Consider the following 21547-nt stretch of genomic DNA (forward strand, 5'->3'; position numbering starts at 1 on the left):
TAACTTTAACATTTACGACGCAATTTTCGGTAAATATTGACCCATAATGTGCATTGATCACTTCACCGACGATGTATTTTATCAACGTTTTTCTTTTTTGGAGCGCAGAGACACATTTATCACCATTTTAAATCGTAGAGGGTACCCCTGCATGCTAGCAGGGGGCAGCTAATCATGCCAGTGGTCCAGCTTACCTTCAGATCTACATCCTTCAACAGAGCCTGATGTTACTGTCTGTTGCAGGATTTACTCCTGTTGTCCCAAACACTCCATCTGTAGAAGATGTCATTCAGTCTGTCTGTTCTCTCTGGTGTCGGATGGACAATGAGCCCCCCCACCCCCGCGACCCGATCGACGGATTCAGCGGCTATAATGGATGGATTAAAATATGAATTTAACTTTTTTTCTGGTTAAAACCATATTAACGACAAAATAAATGTGTCAGTTGTGAAAAAAAATAAACAAAACAGATTTAAACCAAACATTTTATTATAAAATGTCATCATGGAAAATGTAAAACAAGCCTTCATAAAGAAGTTATTTTACTGCTATTTATACTGTTGGGTAGATTAATCTGCAACAATGAACTGTATTTGATCAAATTCAAGGGTTTGGACATTGTAGAAAAGTTCTGAAGTCCTAATGAGGGTTGATCCATGACAGCAGCGAGCACCACATCTGCTGACCTCCCTGACAACAACAACAAAGAAATTGATAAATTCATTATCACAGCTGCAAAGTCATGCTGAAAAAAACTTACTTAATTAAAGACCAGTCAGCTAATGCCTCACTATGCCAAAAATGTTGTAATTTAATCAATTTACCGGAGAAAATACGTCAGAAATACCAAAAATGTATTAAATGTATTATTACTATAGGCCTATATAGTATTTTGGTAATGTTTTAAAACCTAACAATCAAAACAACTTTACACAATGTCACCTGACAATAAAAAGTTAACGGACTTTAGTGAAATGATCACGTTAATTACCTCACGTTAGCCTCCGTTACCAAGCTTTAAGCTAAATCCATTCCATTTTTAACATCAACATCGACATTTCATGCTAACCAAATGTAAAAATAACGATGTCTAAGAGTATACTTCTGATAGATAATGCTTAAAAATGTAAAAAACGTTTAAAATGCTGTTATTTTATTAACTTACCAGTAATTGTTCTTGACGAGCAATTGAGGTTAACGGAGCTGCGTCTCTTGTTTGGAACTGTGGCGTCTCCGTGACCCACGTGACTTCCGCATTCCTTTCTTTCTATAGAAGTCTATGGGAATGTCGCCACTCTCTTTTTACACCACTCTGATAGGGTCCTATGGCGGGCACGAACTCGTGACGTCATCAACACCGCTCGCGCGAGCAGACGCAGCAACCATGCTAGAGCCTTAACACGCCAAGCGTTCACATTGCTCGACGCGGGTCGAAGGTGCAATTTGGACCCGCTAAGGTAGCGGGTCGCTGTGTGAAAGGAGAGTCTGTAGCGACCCGACGTGAGTGCTTACCGGATGTGAGTACTCCGGATATCCGGGCGAGTATTTACGTGCTTTTCGAACATCACGAATGCTTTGCGGTACCACTGCCACCCGATGTGAGTAGCGCTGTGAGTCGCGCATGAGCACACCGTTGTGCAGAAGTAATCTCACGGTTGACACAAAACAATAACAATATAAGATTAGTACGACGCCGTTTGGTGCTATTGTCTACCATTAGCCTACCTGTTCTCTGCCGTGAATGATTCTTCATTACCACTACACACGCGCTGTCAAGCAGACTGGACTGAAAGTCTTATAAACACCATTGTTTTAAAACTTTAGGATTACACTAATCTATGTTGGGAGTCAAGCACAAGACCAACCAAGAGCTGAATGCGCATAGTCAATATTGAAATATAGTAGTAAAAAAAACAAAAAAAAACATTTTCATTTCAAAATTAAGGGGACATAAACAGTAGACTAACTGGTTTTATATGATTACTTTTGCATACATTGGTGAATGACAAAAAAAAAAAATAAATAAAAATAATAAAAAAAATATATACACACACACACACACTCACTCTCTGTTCCAGCCACTCCATCCAAGGGCAGACAGTGGAGCACGTGGAAGTTTTTAGGTACCTGGGCACCGTCTAATGTCTGTGAGAGACCGGAGCCACACCAAAGACAATTTTCTGTTGTTGTGCCACCTGACATTTTTGGGGGCAATCTGTCTTTACTTCTGTATGCTACAAAAAAAAAAAAAATTAACGCTATTTGAAATTCCACTAACCGTTAAGTATCAACAAGTGTCTAATTTATGAAAACCTGGTGCATGTGTAACCAGGGGATGTTACACAGGTCAAAACTTTGACTACGCCAGTCTCATTAAGGGTGAGGCATCACTAGGGCTGCTGTACACAAACAATTTCCCCTGCAGGTTTGAAAGAACTTGAGGACACAGTTGTTGCAAAACATATACTTTCCTTTATTTTCTTCTTCTTGTATAAAACATTCTAAATGTGCAGAGTTGCAGAGAGGGCAGGCGAGTAATAAAAGCACAGTGCTACTCTGATATTAACATGTATAGTACACATGCGAACTTGAAGCACAGCCAACAAAGAAAACCAACACAGAAGTTAGTACATGATCTTACTGCATAGCAGTGGACTGTGTTCACAATGTAGAGGTATACATTGAGACAGTCACTAGGGTTAGGGGCAGGGGCATAAAAAGAGAGCACGTCAGAGATGTAACAGGGAGCAAGACCGTGTAATGCTTTAAACACTGTTAGCAGAATCTTAAAGTCAGTTCTATAGGAGACAGGCAGCCAATGTAGGCCTGCCAGAACAGGAGATGATGAACACTAAGAGGTGGACAGTAATTGGAAAAACGAAACAACTACATTGCGAACTTCCTGCACAGCAAACGAAGAAAACTAAAACAAATAAGAAAATAAACAAACTCCAAACAAAGGGGAAAAAAACACAGCAATCAAGGCACAGCAAACAAAGAAAACCAACACAAACAAGAAAATAAACCAACTGCAAACAAAGGAAATAAATAATTGCACACCTCTACACAGTAATCACAGCACACAGATGTTTACAGCACAAAGTTCGTAATGTAGAGGTATCATGCAACCATATTAAAAGCATACCATAACCATAAAAGCACAGCAAATAAAACAGACCCCTGACCCCTAAAAACACTTTGTACACAACGGGGCAGGGCACAGGGGAACTATAGCTTCACATTGATACATTGTGGACTATTGTAGTTTCATGCCAATTTGCTTACCATTGGCATGTTCTCGGCCTCCCTCACGTGGTCCTCCACAGGATCCTTTTCAGTCACCAGGTTGAATGAGGGATCACCGGTCCGAGAGGAAGAAGTACACACAAATGGACAGTAAAGGGTCAGGTGTGCGCACACACACTTCAGTCTTTCCTTCCAACAGAGGTAACTTATCCGGGTAACCAGTACACCTGTGTACTTGTCTTACAATCAGCTGACTGGTTGGATCAAGTTTGTGGTGGGTTCATAAAGGAAGAGGGGCGGCAGCAACCCACTTACTGTACAGGTCGGTCATGGACATGATGTACTTATGTCCTCTTTCCGTTTCCTTCAGTGGACCAACAAGGTCCAGCCCGATGACGGTCCAGGGATCTGTAACCTGACAAAAATGCCTCATATTTATGTCACCTACATTTTGCAGATGGATACATAAAAGTAACACACATTGTGTATGTTTTTTCTTGAAAGAATGCAAACCGCCTGCTTGAATTGAATAAAACCTCACTACCTTTATGGGATGCAGGGCTGGGGCATCCGTTTGGATGGGGTCATTGAGCTGACACTTGTGGCAGCATCTCACCTTAGACAAATAATAACAACACATAGGAGACTTCTTTCCACTCACATTTTTACTGCGTGTGACGACAAAATCAGACACAATGAGGAACTAGGCATACAAGATGATATGAATAAAATTCTGAATAAAAGTAGGCTTCTTACTTACCCAGTTCTCGACGTCCTTTGCCTGGCCGTCCCAGAAATAGCCAGCAATAGTTTTGTTTCTAGTACCCCTTACACCTCTGTGGTTGCCAGACCCAGGGAGATTGTGGCACTCGTTAAGGACGGCAGTTTTTTCCGCGTCACTGGTCACCACCAGCCGCATGTACTGCCGCTTTGGTCCGACATAAAATATGCGACGATCTATTAAAACAAGAAAAATTATAGGCCTAACGAATTTAGACTTTTTGATAAGGCTACGTGAGGTTAAGTCCTGATCGCAAATCATCTCCTTGGCTCGCTGCCAAGTGCTAGTCAGCATCAAGTGAATTCCACACTGACATTCTGACAAAACAATAGAGTAAAACAACAAAAAAGTCTTGATTGCACATCATCTCCTTGGCTCGCTGTCGTGAACGCTGCCTTTATAAGTGCTAGTCAGCATCAAGCGACAGTTCTGACAAACATTGACATTCTGACAAAACAGAGTAAAACAACAAAATGTAATAACATGATTAATGACAGCAATAAATGCGCCTCCGCTTCCGAGCAAGCGGATAGGTAGGCCTATAATTGCTTTCAGTACAAAGTTTTTCGATGCGCGGCGAACCTTCCACTTTCCACCTTTCCTCCTTCCCCCAGAGGGGCAAAACTTGCCACAGATTCTCTCCTCCTACTCAACTAGGTCTGTGCTACTCAAATTAAGTAGCTGAGGTAAAACTGTCGTAAATACGCGCCAAATACGCGCCCGGATATCCGGAGTACTCACATCCGGTAAGCACTCACGTCGGGTCGCTACAGAGTCTCTATTATGAGGAGGGGGAAAACTGGCGGCTATTTCCGGGTGGTACTGCACTCTAGGGGCGCCAACGAAGCAGTGCAGAGCACGCCGAACTCTATGGTGGTACTATGAAATCCACCTTAGATGCAGCCATTGCTTTTGATAGAATTTTTTATATTTTTTCATTTTAATTTTCCTAAAGGCAGGATAAATTATCCTTTCAAACGGCAATTGGTTTGATTTTTTTAGACTCACTAGATTTGTTTAAAATACACATTTATTGTCAGTATTGCATCCCGAGTGACGTCACGCATGTGGCATTACTTTACGGCATGGTCAGTCCTAGCGCTGAGTTAGCAGAGAGGTGTTAGCTCAAATAGTTACAGATTTCAGCACAGCCCTTTTACATACTCTCTGACTAGCCTCTGGTTTAGCTTTGGTTGTTGTTAGCAGCACCAGGTTAGCAGCCGGTCGTAATCTGCCGTGCGTTCTTCAGATTCCGTTAGCTAGATGCTAGCGGAGACTGACTCGCAAATGCCAGACCTGTAAGAAAACAGAAAGCTATAACTCCCAGGTTATTGTACTTTCGATATAAATCCACATCCCTCTGTCAGAAATCACAGTATTATTTTCAGGTTTCAGCCGCTAGCGGGGACATTTTTTGAGTTATTAGCGCCAGCCCTATGGCCAATGGTCATTCTGCACTCGCTCGCCAGCGCCCCCAGACAAAATCAACTGAACTGCAGCCAAATTTTTTTATAATGGGGCGAATAGGAAGTGGAACGGCTGTCTGTAAAAGGGCTGTGGCAGAATCCACAGTGATCACCGTGTGTCAGTCCTACACGTCAGACAACGTGATGACGTCACTCCCACGGAGAGGGTCACTACACGTTTCCAGATGAGGACTCACCTGGCAGTCTGAATATTCATGTCCAATCACAAGTGTTTTCCATGTGCTCTAAGAGCCAGAGCCCCAAAGCCCCCCCCCCCAGGGCTCTCAAGTTATGGATGCAGGCAAGAGTGAGACCCCCACAGGAATGGGGGTCTTTCATTAATAATATTATCATTAGTGTTGTTGTTATTAATAACTGCTCAGACTCATGGGAGACGTGCTTGTTTCCTGCCGTTTCCATAGCGACAGCGGCGCCATGTGAAAGGCAGAGTGAGTCGACCCCCGACTCACTCTGCCTTTTTGAAAGATGTTATGCAACATCTGCATTTAGAAAAAATTCAATTCTCATTGAGAGGGTGTGAAGATACATTTTATCATATCTGGAACCCTTTTGTAGATCACTTCAAGAATCAAGCATCTTTATTGTCACTATGCAGGCATAATGAAATTTAGTTCAGGAGCTCTAGGCTTGGGATACACAAAAGATATAAGGCACACAGTATAAAGACATCTAAGTTATACAAAAAAGAATAAAAATAGTAAAGTAAAAAGTTGCAGTGCAATCCTATTGTTTTGTGACTGTATTGCACATGTTGCAGCATAAGTAAGTCAGTCAAATAAAAGTGCAGTGCAGTATCTGTCTGCAGGGGTTAATCAGTCTATGGGTGGGGGTGGGGGTGGGGGGTGATGGATTGTACAGCTCTGGGGAAGAAGCTGTGTCTCAGTCTGTTGGTGTGGGTTTTGGTACTCCTGTACCTCTTTCTGGATGGAAGAGGCACAAACTGTTGGTGTCCTGGGTGGGTGGAGTCTGTGGCTATACCACCGGCCCTCCTTTGGAACCGGCTGTCGTATATCGAGTCCAGGTGTGGTAGAGGACTCCAAGTCCTTCCTGTCCTGTGCAGTGCAGCTCCCACTGAGACAGAGGATGCTCTGTGGAAGTTTGTCAGAAGCTGAGGGGAGAGTCCAGTCCTCTTCAGCTTCCTCAGGAAGAAGAGCCTTTGTTGGGCCTTCTTCACCAGGTGGGATATGTGCATGGACCAAGTGAGGTCAGATGTGATGCTGATGCCCAGGAACTTGATGCTGTCCACCCGCTCCACCTCGCCCCATGAATGAGGAGAGGGCTGTGTTCTGTCTTCCTGGATCTCCTGAAGTCCACAATGACCTCCTTGGTCTTGCTGGTGTTCAGGACCAGTGTTGGTCAAGTTACTTTTAAAAAGTATTTTGTTACAGTTACTAGTTACTGCTCCCAAAAAGTAATTGAGTTAGTAACTCAGTTACCACATTGTAAAAGTAATTAGTTACTCAGCAAAGTAACTGTGGCGTTATTTTTTATGTTCTATAACGCTGTTACGTTCTATAAAATCTTTAACATCAAATATGTTTATATTAACTGATTGAAGAATAAAAACACTATATAGTCATTTAGAACATTCGGTATTTATTTGAACTCAAGAGATTGCAGCCGGCCATATGATGCATAGAAATAAAAACATAAATATTGAATATAAAATGGTGATGTTGGTCACCTGTTTCTGACCTGAAAAATGGAGTGTTGTTTGTTTTCGAGTGGCTCCGCCTCCTTCGCTGGGGCTCACGCTAGCTGCATTTGGGCCTGGGGTTGGGTTAGCTAGCTGCATTTGGGGTTGGGTTAGCTAGCTGCATTTGGGCTTGGGGTTGGGTTAGCTAGCTGCATTTGGGCTTGGGTTAGCTAGCTGCGTTTGGGCTTGGGGTTGGGTTAGCTAGCTGCGTTTGGGCTTGGGCTTGGGTTAGCTAGCTGCATTTGGGGTTGGGTTAGCTAGCTGCATTTGGGCTTGGGTTAGCTAGCTGCATTTGGGCTTGGGGTTGGGTTAGCTAGCTGCATTTGGGCTTGGGTTAGCTAGCTGCGTTTGGGCTTGGGGTTGGGTTAGCTAGCTGCGTTTGGGGTTGGGTTAGCTAGATGCCTTTGGGCTTGGGGTTGGGTTAGCTAGCTGCCTTTGGGCTTGGGGTTGGGTTAGCTAGCTGCCTTTGGGCTTGGGTTAGCTAGCTGCGTTTGGGCTTGGGGTTGGGTTAGCTAGCTGCGTTTGGGCTTGGGGTTGGGTTAGCTAGATGCCTTTGGGCTTGGGGTTGGGTTAGCTAGCTGCCTTTGGGCTTGGGCTTGGGTTAGCTAGCTGCCTTTGGGCTTGGGGTTGGGTTAGCTAGCTGCCTTTGGGCTTGGGGTTGGGTTAGCTAGCTGCCTTTGGGGTTTGGGTTAGCTAGCTGCCTTTGGGGTTGGGTTAGCTAGCTGCATTTGGGCTTGGGGTTGGGTTAGCAGCTGCCTTTGGGCTTGGGGTTGGGTTAGCTAGCTGCCTTTGGGCTTGGGGTTGGGTTAGCTAGCTGCCTTTGGGGTTGGGTTAGCAGCTGCCTTTGGGCTTGGGGTTGGGTTAGCTAGCTGCCTTTGGGCTTGGGGTTGGGTTAGCTAGCTGCCTTTGGGGTTGGGTTAGCTAGCTGCATTTGGGCTTGGGGATGGGTTAGCTAGCTGCATTTGGGCTTGGGGTTGGGTTAGCTAGCTGCCTTTGGGGTTGGGTTAGCTAGCTGCATTTGGGCTTAGGGTTGGGTTAGCTAGCTGCATTTGGGCTTGGGGTTGGGTTAGCTAGCTGCGTTTGGGGTTGGGTTAGCTAGCTGCATTTGGGCTTGGGGTTGGGTTAGCTAGCTGCGTTTGGATTTGGGGTTGGGTTAGCTAGCTGCCTTTGGGCTTGGGGTTGGGTTAGCTAGCTGCCTTTGGGCTTGGGTTAGCTAGCTGCATTTGGGCTTGGGGATGGGTTAGCTAGCTGCCTTTGGGCTTGGGGTTGGGTTAGCTAACTGCATTTGGGCTTGGGGTTGGGTTAGTTAGCTCTCTTTGGGCTTGGGATTGGGTTAGCAGCTGCAGAAGCAACAAGTGCTTCATATTCGCATGGGTTGATGTAAGGTGCTTCATTAGATTTGAGTTACTTGAGGCAGACGTGGATAAAGTTTTTTTCCCTGGGCATAGCGTGCATGTTACATACACATTCTTTTATCTCCACGAGTGAGAAGTAGTACCGATACTTCCAGTTAGAGAACACTACCTTTGAACTTCCCTGGCTCGTCGCCATTCGCTGTCTTGTGTGTCATCTGCCCACCCAGCCAATCATCATCATCGCATTTGCAATGGTGTCATCATCCCCACCCCTGCTCTCTCCAGGCAGCATGCAGCTGATGTGTAGCCTAAAGCCTACAACCAAATTGTAGTAACGCGCCACTTTATATTCTCAGTAACGATAACGGTGTTGTAACAATGGGAAAAGTAATTAATTAGATTACTCCGTTACTGGAAAAATAACGCCGTTAGTAACGCTGTTATACTTAAACGCTGTTACTCCCAACACTGTTCAGGACCAGGTTGTTGTCTGAACCCCCAGATGGACCAGAGGTGTGGGAGAATGTGTGGTTGGTCCAAAGTGCAGCCGTGGTGGCATTGTTTTCAGGTTTAATACAGGTCTCAGTGAGAGCCAGGATGTAAAGTGACAGGTGGTTGGCATACGCTGTGATGAAGTCTGCTTTGTTTACTGTCGATTGGCAATTCCACAACCCCACAGACACGGGAGTGTCACAGAGTAGAGTCCGTGTTTTAGAGAGTGGAGGTTATTAAGGTGGCGTTTGGTTGTCTGAAACCTTCTACGCGAGCCGGAGACCACAGGAATGGGATTGAGGCACATTCTAAAGCAGGTGGTGAGGCCGGATCGACATGGATGAGGCAGTGGGACAGGTTTGCCTCGTTCAGTGACCTTGCTCTGTAGACACGCACAGGTAGACACACGTCTTTACACGAGAATGTCCTGACACGAGAATGTCCTGACCCGAGGATGTCCTGACCCGAGGATGTCCTGACCCGAGGATGTCCTGACCCGAGAATGTCTTTACCCGAGAATGTCTTTACCCGAGAATGTCTGACACGAGAATGTCCTGACACGAGAATGTCCTGACACGAGAATGTCCTGACGCTTCAGGCGTAGCCCCTTATGTTATGCTGTGCGCACAATTGGACACAGCTTTTCACGTGTTGGCTAATTGGACTTGGCTGAGACCGCCCACTGATAGTTAACCAAGAAGTGGTTTCAGAGAGGGGAGACGCCCGTTCACAGCCCCTGATTACTCTGATTGTTTCCGATGGCCCAACCGGTTTCCCCACGGATGGGTTTCAGTCACTTGCACAACAGCAGATTTTGATTTAGCAAAGAAACTTAGAAAAACTTCCACTGGCAGACACACAAGGCTCTTTCCGATTCTTTCAGTGTGCTGTAGTGAGTTTTTAAAGCTCTGGCTTAGTGATCTAACTCACTTTAAACCTAGATCTAGTTTTACTCCCACATGAAGAGATCAATGTTTCCCCAGAACCAGGACAGACAGAACCCTTCTGAGAGGATGAACATTACCACTGTCCAGGACAAATGTTTCTCTGTGAAGTTTCAAATGGTCCGTCATGCTGGGTCCTCCCACACGTACAGTAATATGCAGCTAATATGCAGCTAATAGGCAGCTAATAGGCAGCTAGTAGGCAGCTAGTAGGCAGCTAATAGGCAGCTATATACTCCCCAATGCAGCCCACACTTCATGTCAATGATCACAGCTCTGAGACAATGGTCCGATTACATTTTGGGTGTAATATTTAGGTGTCCTAATACTTTTGGCCAATCAGCAGAAAGCATGTAATGTATCCTATCCTTGATCTCTGACTGAGTTAAAAAGTTGAATCTATAACTTTTAAAAGAGACATAAAACAGAAGTCCAGATTGTGTAATTTCATGTGCACATTTCTGCCTCAGTGGTCATAAGTTCATCACGCTTCAGAGACAGAACTGGCTGTACGCGGTTGTAAAGCTTAAAGGTGATAGAGAAAGGTTGAAAGGGGCATTAATCCTTGTTCTGTGATGTGATATGCTGGGTTTAGAATGCGTCTTTTTCCCTTATTGGCGTCGTTTCAGAGCTTATCTGGCAACCTCATTATGAAATGCAGGTAGGTGTTGGCGCTATTCGGTTGCCGTTGCTTGATCGGCTGCCCTTGCTCTCACTGAAAACAGAGCTATAGAGTAATACACTGACTGGAAAGAAAGCTCATTCCCTTTAGATGAACAAGCCAGAGCTAACGTGCAATTCTTATAACAGGAGTATGGCATAACACACATTTAAAACAAAATAAAATGTGATACTTACAGGCTGTACTGATTGCTGGGGTTGAATTTGTTCAGAATCAGAATTCGTTTTATTGCCATTGTTAGTGAACAGTGTTCACTAACTAGGAATTTGCTGCGGCGTAAGGTGCAAACATGTAACATAGGATATAATAATAAAAAATAAAGAATAAAAATATATGAATGTAAAATGTACAAGGTGTGTACAACAATACACAGTATCCAATATACAGAGCAACAACAGTGCAGCTTCATTAGTGCAATTTTAATGATGGTAAAGTGACTGGGGCAGGTTATGAGGTGATTATGAAGTGTTCATAAGTCCAACTGCAAGGGGGAAAAAACTGTTTTTGTGACGGGAGGTTCTGGTCCGAAGGGACCGAAGCCTCCTGCCCGAGGGGAGTGGTGCAAATAGAGAAGGGTCAGCTGTGATCCGACCTGCTCGCCCCATAGTCCTGGAGACGTGCAGCCGATCACCGTCTCAGCGGAGCCACAGCTCGCTGCAGTCTGTGTCTGTCCCTGTCGGAACAGACCATCTACTGAGCTGCTCGGAATCATGCAAGGTTTGTGAAACTGTACTCCGTGAAATGCGCAGAGCAAAGGAAAAGTCGGCGGTTGGGGATGCTGTTAAAAATAAATAAAAGCCATTGATCGCGAACATTGCTTTCCGGGGGAAGAATATGTAACGATCGTAGTCCGCTTTCACAGCCTTGGAAGGCTCACCTGTTCCTGTTTCTCGCCGAAGGGGAGTGTCTGAAACGGGGTGGCTGTGGACTTGGGTGTGGGGGGGTGATTGCTGAAAAAGTGACATCACTTTTTCACAAAAACGGATTGGAACTTGGGGGCTATTCAAAAAAGGGGAGTACGACTACTAAATTCATATGGAATGATAAAAGAGCTCGTATTCGCCTACGCACGTTACAGCGACCAAAACACTCTGGAGGCTTGGCAGTACCTGATTTTAAATTATACTACTGGGCATTTCAAATAAAACATTTGACAGTTTGGTGCAATGAAAATGTTGTCACTCCCTGGCGACAGATAGAGGAAGGGATGGTAAAGCCACATAGATTGACAGACATACTGTTCTGTGGGTTGAAACCTAGATCTGTATGTAGAAAGTTTGGGCCGATTATAGGAAACTCCTTGAAAATTTGGTTTTCTGTTCAGAAACATATGGGATGTAATGTAAAGCTCTGTGACCGCTCTCCTGTTTGGTATAACTATAATTTATTACAGCATTCTAGTCCCTATTTTAATAACAGCTGGGCTTCTGGAGGAATTCACACTCTCCAAGATCTGTATGACAGAAATGGTTGGACTTCACTCCAAGAGCGTAAAGAACGTTATTCTCTCCCTGGGTTTCCTTGGTTTCTGTATCTCCAGTTGAGATCTGCAATCCGTGCCCATGGAGTCCCATGGGACTCACCTTTACCCTCTCATCCGTTGGACATCTGGATTTCCTCTCAAACGCCCTCTACTGGATTAGTGTCAGTTATCTACAATGAACTGCTATCTAAGGGTGTTAAACCTTTGGGAGTGATCAGTTCTTGGAATCGTGAACTTGAGGGTCAGGGTTATGATCTGGACTGGGACAATATTTGGACAAACATACCCATCTCATCAAGGAATCCAGCACATCAGCTTATTCATTACAAGTTTGTGCACAAATTTTATATCACACCATACAGACGCTTTACCATGAAACTGACAGATAATCCCAACTGTACAGAATGTGATCAGAACACGGTTGGCACATATCTCCATATTTTCTGGGAGTGTCCCCCTGTATATGACTTTTGGTCCAAGGTGCATAGTTGCCTTGAAAATATTTTAGGATTTCCCATTCCTATGCACCTCCCTCTACTTTTATTTAATGATGACTCCATTCTTAGCGGTAATACCAGATTGGCTCAGAGGAAAGTTATATTCGCAGGTCTGACTGCCGCTAAAAAGACTATAATAAACTCATGGTTTTCTCCAGACATCCCATCGGCAAAGGAATGGCTAAATCGCTTTAGAGACATTGCTGTTTTAGAAAGGTCATTGGCTGTCGTACGCGAAGCGCGAATATCTACTGTACAGACCTGGGACGCTCTTATTGGATCTCTGTCTGACATAACGTTGCTTGCTCGTATATAAGGTGTTTTCTGCTTATGTTGTCTCTGTAGGTCAGCTCACTTTCTATCCTCTACCTCTCATCTTTTGGTTTACTTGTGCGCATGGTGTGTATGCACATGCACTTATTATGTGTATGTGTGTATATATGTGTGTAGGTATGTGTGTATGTATATATATGTATGTATGTATGTATATATATATATTTTATTTTCTTTCTCTCTTTAAAAGTCTTTGATGGTAAGGCAGTGGCGCTGTTTTTGTAATGTGTTTGAACTGTTCAATAAAAAGTTTGTCACAAAAAAAAAAGGGGAGTACTTGAAACAGAGGTTCTGACACTTGCTGGCACTTCGTGTGTACTCCCCACAGCGGGGAGACTCAGAACTAACACCAAAAACGTGAAAAAGATGATTTTGATTCTCTATCCCCTTTAAGATGATGTCATAGTGAGATATCCAACACTTTAGCGGAGTTTTGAATCCTTCTGGCAATATGATTCTTTTATTTTGTTTTCTTCAATACATCCTGTTTCATCTCAATCTTCTTTCAGTCCAAACAGGACTCCAACACTTCAGAAGGTTTCTATAATTCAATGAAAGCAGAAGAAAGGAAAAATGAATGGTGAGAACTACTTCCTTCCCTCGTACCTCTCAGCAGCGCTGCAGATGCAATCGTATATTTCTTGGATGATGGCTGTGATGTGTACAAAGAAAAGTGCCCAGGAATAATATGCTGGTTAAGTCAGACTTTATTCATCCATATAATCTTACTTATTGTCAACATCTAAGGACCACGTTGTGTTAGTATCGGCCATGTGACCGAGGTGGCTTGGTATCCAGCTGCTGGTGCACAGCTGTAAATGATGCCGGCCCACTGAGAGATATCTCTTCACTGTATGAAATTGTTTTTTAAAAACCAACGTTACTCTTTTCTTGGGTGACTTTGGTGACATCACAGTGACTTCATCAAACAGGAAGTGCTCTGTGTTCACAGGAAGTGCTAGAAAACTCAAAGACAATGCAGCCGATTGGCACAACCTGATGTTGAGGTGGGACAAACTGAATGAAGACGGCTTCAATGTAGCAGCAAAGATTATCAGCATGAGACGGTGAGTTTGTCAGTGATACAGAGAGAAATCACATTCAGAAGACAATGGAGCTGCTTTCCCTGCTCCAATAGAGTCAAATAAAAAGTTGGATTTATTATATTGTAATGGGAAAGGTATATGCAGCTCCTCTGAACTGTCCCCCTTTAGAAAAATCAGACTACAATCTGGTTCTCCTCACTTCCAATCAAAAGTTATCAGCCCCGGGGTCCTAAAAGCCTGCGCAGAACAGCTTTGTGGGATTGTACAGCCCCTCTTAAACCTTAGCGTGAGTCAAGAGGAAGTTCCAGTGCTGTGGAAGACATCCTGCTTGTTCCAGCTGTCCTCACATCCCACTTCATTAAAGTCCTGTAGAGACTGTTATAGGCTCACCTCAGTGAGCAAGTGAACACCTTTCAGAAGCCACTACAGTTTGCTTATCATCCTGGGGCTGGTGTTGGAGGTTCCATCATCTACCTGCTTCAGTGATCTGAACTCATCTGGACACAGCAGGCAGCACTGTGAGGATCATGTTTTCTGACTCCTGCAGTGCTTTTTGATACAGTACAGCCTGTAAGAAGCTGCATAAAAAACAGGTGGATGCCTCCACAACCACCTGGATTACCTGACAAACAGAGCTCAGTTAGTGAGACTGAAGGGTTGTGTGTCTGAAAAGGTGGTCAGCAGCACAGGAGCACCACAGGGGGCTGTTCTGTCCACTCTGTACACCTCAGACCTGCAGAACAACTAAGTCCTGTCAGCTCCAGATACACTCAGCTAGACTCTGAGATACGTGGACAGCAGACTGAAGTGGAAGTGAAACACCTAGGGTGTCCACAATGGTATTAAATAATCATTAAATGAAATGAAATGGAAAAAAAACTATCTGTGTTACAGCAGAGCTCTGGAAGCCTCTGGCTGAACACACTCTTTCAACACGATGTTATGTAAAAGATGGGCTGTGACATTTAACAATGTGGCTCAGCTGATCTTATTTTTCACCTAGGAAAGCATGGGCAGTGCTGCTATTTATTTACCTAATGATGCAGTTAAACTCAAATATATGCCAGTTATGAATCATCAGAGCACCCACCACTGTTCAAGGGTTATCAAGTGTTTTTAAACAAGTTTTCTCTTCTTCAGATTTCAGAGTGATCAGCTGATGGTGGGTAAATCTTCACCACCTCCATCAGCTACATTGCAGCATATGGTTGGAGCTGCAGAGCTGCAAGATGAATGCTTTAAACTTCAAGATTCCATCACCAAAATGGTAATGCTTAATTCAACTTTTTACCAAGTAAAAAAAAATCTCTTCAGATTAAGAGATGAGAAGCATGCGGCCCATCACACAGCAATGGTCCTGCATGATGAGTAACCTGTCCTTTCTTTCTTTTTGTTTGGGTAAAACATGAACATGAAAATAGTGGAGTTGCAGTGTCTTCTTAGCAGTACAGTCCATCTGCGATTATTACTCTAAACCTGGGCTCAGTTCTACAGAGCAGGTTCAACATATCCAGGTTGTTATAGAGAAGTTTCACCATTAAAATAAATTCAATCTCTTTCAAATTTCAAATAGATAAGGCCACTCAACTTGGTCAAACGCCTTCTCAGCATCGAGTGACAGAATGGCTAACTCTTCTTTTGCTCGGGAAGTAGCATAATCGTCTAAGATTGAAAAAAGAATTTCTCCTTGGTATAAAACCAATCTGGTCTGGCTGCACTAATTTCTCTAAAAAGGGGCTTCATCCATCCATCCATCCATCCATCCATTCATTCATTATCTTGCTGATTTTCCAGAGATGGGGTCGCGGGGGCAGCAGCTTGAGCAGAGACCCCCAGACGTTGCCCTGTCCCCGGCCACTTCCTCCAATCTGATATGAGAGTCCTTTTTCAAATGGGTTTCTTGTAAGAATATCAGATCTGGTGCTAATGATTTAAGATGAGCAAAGACTTTACCTCTTTTTATCGGGTTGTTCAGTCCATTCCAGCTAGCTAAAGTTAGACCTCTCCTTCTCTCTCTGGTTTACAGATCATCATTACAGAGTAAATATCTGTATCAATTAGTCCACCTTCAAGTTGTGATTTTACACTGGCTAGATGGCTAAGTCCAGTGTGTGTCCCCCCCACCACACCTTCCCATGAACTCCCTTAAACCCCCTGGAACAAACTGAGTAAACACAGAACAAAAACATTTCTAGCCAGTACCGAACAAAGGTATGGCGCGGGAATACTTCGGGAAGTGTTCAAAAAGTAATAAAAATAATCTAACCAAAATCCATTACTTCCCCGAGCTGTTACTGTTACCCTTGTTATCCTTAGTAACTAGCGCTTCTCAAAATAGGTAGCTCGTCAAAGTTTTTAACAAACATTTTCAGGTATTGTCGGGTATAAAACAATTCAAGTGTAACACAGTCCCACCGTAGGGAATGACACCAATTCAATTCATTTCAGTTTTATTTATATAGCGCCAAATACAACAAATGTCATCTCAAGGCACTTAGATAATAAAGTCCAATTCAAGCCAATTGGAATTCAATTCATTGTAATCATAATTATGCATACACCAGTATGCACAGCTGCTGGGGCGGTTCACCTGTTCAGGTTTAAACATATTATGCCATGCAGAAATGTGGGGAATCACCCATTGAAGATGGTGCACAAGAACTAAAAATAGAATTTTGACATTTTGAAAAGATTGCAACGATCAATAAGGCACACAAGCTAATTATAAAATATAAAAATAAAGTAAATAAAGTTAGTTGTTTGTGCCCGCATAGTCTCTGGTGCTGTTTACACATACCCGGGTATTTTGATAAACGCATATTTTCTAACCTTCGTTTTCAAAAAAAACTAGGTGCACACAGCCCCGTTTTTTAAAAAAACCACGTCTACATTGATCAGCATAAATACGCTATCAGGAGCTGTTAAATTACGCCAAGCCTGACGGTGGCAATGTTAGAACAATGAGAATTCCACACAAGACAATCAGAAGCCTAATAGAGAACCGCTGACAGGAAGAACTTCCGGATCCTTTTCAAGAAGAAATTATGGCGCCAGGCTCATGTGTGTGGACTGATAGCGAGACTGAGCTACTTTTACACGTTGCGCTGGACTATAAAACTGCTAAAGCCGTGAAAAATTTCTTTATTGTTCAATACATTGTATGACTGTAATTTTCAAAATCACACAAGCGAGTATAGCTCTCAACAACAGAAATGCTGCTAGTACCTCCATGCTTGCCAGATAAACAATGAATGGCGTTATCACGCTAGCATCCTGCCAACATGGCGGATAGGGGCGGGGCTCTGTACTATGACGACAACTCCTCATTCCATTCACAAAACTCCGTTTTCGTCTCTTTCAACCAGTTTACACACAAACGCTAAACGGAGTTTTTAAAAAATCTCCACTTTTGCCGAAGTTTTTTTTTAGCTTCGTTTTCGGAGGAAAAAACTCCGTTTGTGTATAAACGAAAGGCACAAATGAAGGGAAAGGTCTTCGTTTTTCAAAATACCCGGGTATGTGTAAACGGCACCTTAGTGTCATCCAGTTACCAGCTTGTACTACCTGTGGTCTCCATGTGAAATCCAGGACCTTTTCACACTGAGAGTTACTGAGTCTTAAGTCCCTTGATTTTTTTTTTTTTTTTTTTTTTTAAATGCTCTCTGTGGAGCTGGAAGCTGAACTGTAATCACTGGAGCCAGTCACACATTGATTCTATTTTTAATGTCCACGTGAGTGAGTGAGGTGTGCAGGATGTGGGAGATGATGTCATTAGTCTATCTGTTTCTGTAGTAGGGGATCTGGAGTGGGACAGTGGAGCTGGGGATGGAAGAGAAAATGATGCCCCTAATTAGGGGATCGTCCTCATTATTAGCAACATAGTTTGAACAGACTGGTAATCATTCAGGTAGGTGGAACTACTGCTCATTGGTACTGGGATTATGCTTATTTCTTTTAAAGCACCATGGGTTTGGAAGGGTACTCATTGAAGGTGAAGACCCCGGACAGCTGGTCAGCACAGCAGTGTAGCGGTCACCTATGGCTGCCATCTGACTCTCTTCTCTCCCTGCAGAGTCCTGCACACCATGGGCTCTTTTCAAGATGATCCTGCTTTCTATACTGATGAGGTCTGGGTCCAGGCTGTTGCTCGTTGGGTGGCTAACATGAGCATCACGTCAAAGCAAGCGTAGAATGTGTTGAGCGTTTTCACAAGCATAGATTCTGCATTTGCCCTGGTGCTCTATACAGGAACAAGTAGTATACGATTAAGAATTGACTCTAATAACAGACTTCGCACATCAAAAATAGGCAGCTAATACAGAACAGAGTAAGTACATAATGATATCCGCTCATACCTTCATACCTGCACACACACACACCTAAACTGCTTCTGCATACACGTGTTCACTTGTGTGCCTTTGGTATATAAAACTCATCTCATCTAATGCATGTTAACATCTGGCTCTTTTCTAGTGTTACATAATGTTTCAACAAATGGTTATCTATTCATTGCCAACACTCACTTCTTCCTATGCAGGATTGCATGGCAGCTGGAGCCTTTTCCAGCAGAAACATCTCAAAGATTTCTGTCTTATCTTCATGTTGTTTTCTCTGACCAGGTTGCTGTGGTGTCAAAGATGGAGCGTCTGATGGTGTCACAGCAAGGCATTCAGCAGCTGGAGGAGTTTCAATTCGGTCTTGACGGAAGAAAGTTTCCACTGTGTCACAGCTGGACCACCAAAGAATTTGGTTAGTCTACCAGCAGCCCACCTGAATGACATCAGCACACTCACCCTAGTCTCTGAATTTATTTACTCTGGTATGGAAACTTGAGTTGGTAACTGAAAACCACTGAGTTGAGGTGTAAAGAGAGAAGAGAAACGGTGAGAGTACAGTCCCCTGTGGTGCTCCTGTGCTGCGGACCACCTTCTCAGACACACAACCCTTCAGCCTCATTAACTGGGCTCTGTTTGTCAGGTAGTCAGATAGTTTAGGATGCATCCATTTCTGTTTCTGAAGCTTCTCACACAGCGCGGGGGGGGGTGGGGGGTACAGGGTGGTTCTAGTAGCCCTTTTCATCCTGTCCTTTGTTACATTCAAAATGGAACTTATGGACTATTTAGATCCAGCACTTAAAACCTCAATGAAAGCCCATTTTGTCAATTATGTGTTCAAAATAAAGCCAAGCTATTCTATTTCTTAGCTACCAATAAAGCTTATGATGTTTTAGGAAAATTAATGCTGTCAAGGGCGAATTAAAAACCTTTTGAAAAAGGGTTATTGGTTCTTTTCTTTTTTTTAGAACCTTTGTCAAGTTCTCATACTTAGAACAGCACCATTTCTCAGCAGCTCCAGCTGCAGTCCTCCTGGATTGTTCGTCACAACTATCCCGTTGGACTTTTCTCCATTCCTCAGTGCAGAATTGCTCCAGCTCTTTCAAGCTGCATGACCTCTCTTCCATAAGGGCCAGCTTTGTAGCAATGTGATTGATGACAGAACATGAATTACAAGCATTTACTAATGAGAGCAGTTGATTGAACCTTCCAAATGGAAACTAAAGCCTCCAAAAGTTCCCAAATCTTTGACGATTTGAAGAGAAAACACCATGGATGTCTGCCAGGGCAGGACGGAGGAACAGGTGAAGGGAGATCATGCTGGGTCTTCCTTCGATACTGATGGTCATGTCAAATTACTTGCAAATAAAATAAAAAGCAAGAATATTGAGAAAGCAGTATTGTGTTTCACTGAGACGTGGCTGAAGGAGCATATACAAGAATCCAATGCCTCTCTACATAGCTATAAGATAATATCCGCCAAGAGAGACATCAGAGGCAGCTGCATAAGCAAAGGTGGCGTATTACTTCATAACTGATGGTGTAACTGTGGACATGTAACTGTTAGGGAGAATATCTGTACCAGGGACATAGAACTGCTCTGAGTTTACATTACATGGTATCAGTGTGTGTTTGTGAATGCAACTTGTAGTGTAAAAGTGCTATTAGTGGTCAACTAGACTAGAAAAAAAAAAATATATATATATATATATATATATAGTCCATTTACTATTGTCATACCGCTGCCGACACTCTGTATTATCTTCAGCTCCGTTGTTGAAAACATTTTCACCCAAGTCTCCCTCTCAGCTCCCCTTCCAACCTTTCAGCATGTTGCCAACTGCTCGATCGGAGAAAATAAAGTTTAATTTATTCTATGCAAAGTTAAAGATGCATACAGTTCCTCAACTCGTCCTCCATTGGGAAAATCAGACCACAATCTGGTTCTCCTCACCTCCAACTATACACCCATTGTCAGACAGTAACCGTACCACACAGACTTTGAAAAAGTGGTCTCAGGAAACTGAAGAGAAGCTGCAGGGATGCTTGGAGACTGGAAAGCCCTTTCTGAGCCACATGGAGAAGATATTAGTGTCATGACTGAATGTGTAACAGAGCATGTTAACTTCTGCATGGAGAGCATTATTCTCACAAGGACAGTGAGGAGATTTCCCAAAAAACAAACCCTGGATCACAAGGGACCTGAAAAAGGTGCTCAACATAAAAAGGACCACCAGGATCAGACTCCTGGTGGTCTTTGGAAGCTGTTCATCACAGGTCCAGCATGCACTTCTGGATCTTTTACATAATGTCATGACAATGACCCCAGCTGGTGGAGGCGGATGGCCACCCTTCCTGGTTCTGGTTCTGCCAGAGGTTTCTTCCTGTTAAAAGGGAGTCGTTTCTCTCCACAGTCGCCTCAGGCACGCTCAGGCCGGGAGATTGGACCGAAAAACAAAAGTTTTCAGTGCAATCTGTTGGTTTCCTTAGCTAGGAAATTGTTTTTGAATTGGCTCTATATGAATGAATTGGATTATTTTAAAATTATGATTATAATGAATTGAACTCCAATTGGCGCTGTATAAATAAACTGAATTGGTTTGAATCGGTCATGTGCACCCAGCTAAGACTCTTTAGCAATAATCCAGCCACAGCTGGTAATAATGTGTCACTCACTGTTGAGTATGAAAACATGTTCATCATCTCTGAATGTGGTCCCAGCAGTCCGGTCTCTCCATGTCGGGAGTGTGTAATCAGAGCTGTTTCCGTGGATTTTAGGCTCAACATGCTCCACTAACCCTCCTTCGTTGTGGTGTGTGATATTTGTTGTTTCAGAGGAGTCCACTCGGGCCTTGTTGGCCGCCTTCAGTCAGGAGCTCCAGTTGAAGCAGATAATTGTGCAGGAGATTGCCCACAGCACAACCTCTGAGCTGTGCGTGGTCTACCTGTCCTGCTGGCTCCACCAGCCCTTCATCCCCACTCAGACCAGACTGACGCTGGAAGCTCTGCTGCTGGAGACCGGCCATCGCCAACTCTGAGGTTCCATATGAGGGTCACCTGATATGTTTCAGTCACTCACACTATTCTGTTCTTTTTAACAGGTTTAAGTGAATGTTTGATTGCTGACATGAAATAAACGTTTAAATTTTCAGCTTTGTTGTTCAAGTTTTT

The 21547-nt window shown here is 43.5% G+C and overlaps 1 protein-coding gene and 1 long non-coding RNA gene across 2 annotated transcripts in view; one reads left to right on the top strand and one right to left on the bottom strand.

Moving 5' to 3' along the window:
* The window catches only part of cinp (cyclin dependent kinase 2 interacting protein), a 22650-nt gene extending 1123 nt beyond the window's left edge, over nt 1–21527 (top strand). Inside the window, exons 2-6 of the mRNA XM_075448560.1 lie at nt 13506–13576; nt 13949–14063; nt 15183–15309; nt 18662–18791; nt 21212–21527. Of these exons, the coding sequence (XP_075304675.1) occupies nt 13570–13576; nt 13949–14063; nt 15183–15309; nt 18662–18791; nt 21212–21414 (582 nt within the window). The 5' untranslated portion in view covers nt 13506–13569 and the 3' untranslated portion in view covers nt 21415–21527. The remainder of the gene's footprint in view (nt 1–13505; nt 13577–13948; nt 14064–15182; nt 15310–18661; nt 18792–21211) is intronic.
* LOC142366612 (uncharacterized) lies at nt 3391–4276 on the bottom strand. Its single transcript, XR_012766853.1, has 3 exons — nt 4007–4276; nt 3791–3862; nt 3391–3661 (listed from the first exon to the last, which is right to left on the bottom strand). It is a non-coding gene; the product is annotated as an uncharacterized LOC142366612 (long non-coding RNA).
* Nucleotides 21528–21547: the final 20 nt, after the last annotated feature.

Source organism: Odontesthes bonariensis, chromosome 17 (genome assembly GCF_027942865.1).
Source record: "Odontesthes bonariensis isolate fOdoBon6 chromosome 17, fOdoBon6.hap1, whole genome shotgun sequence".
NCBI lineage: Eukaryota > Metazoa > Chordata > Actinopteri > Atheriniformes > Atherinopsidae > Odontesthes > Odontesthes bonariensis.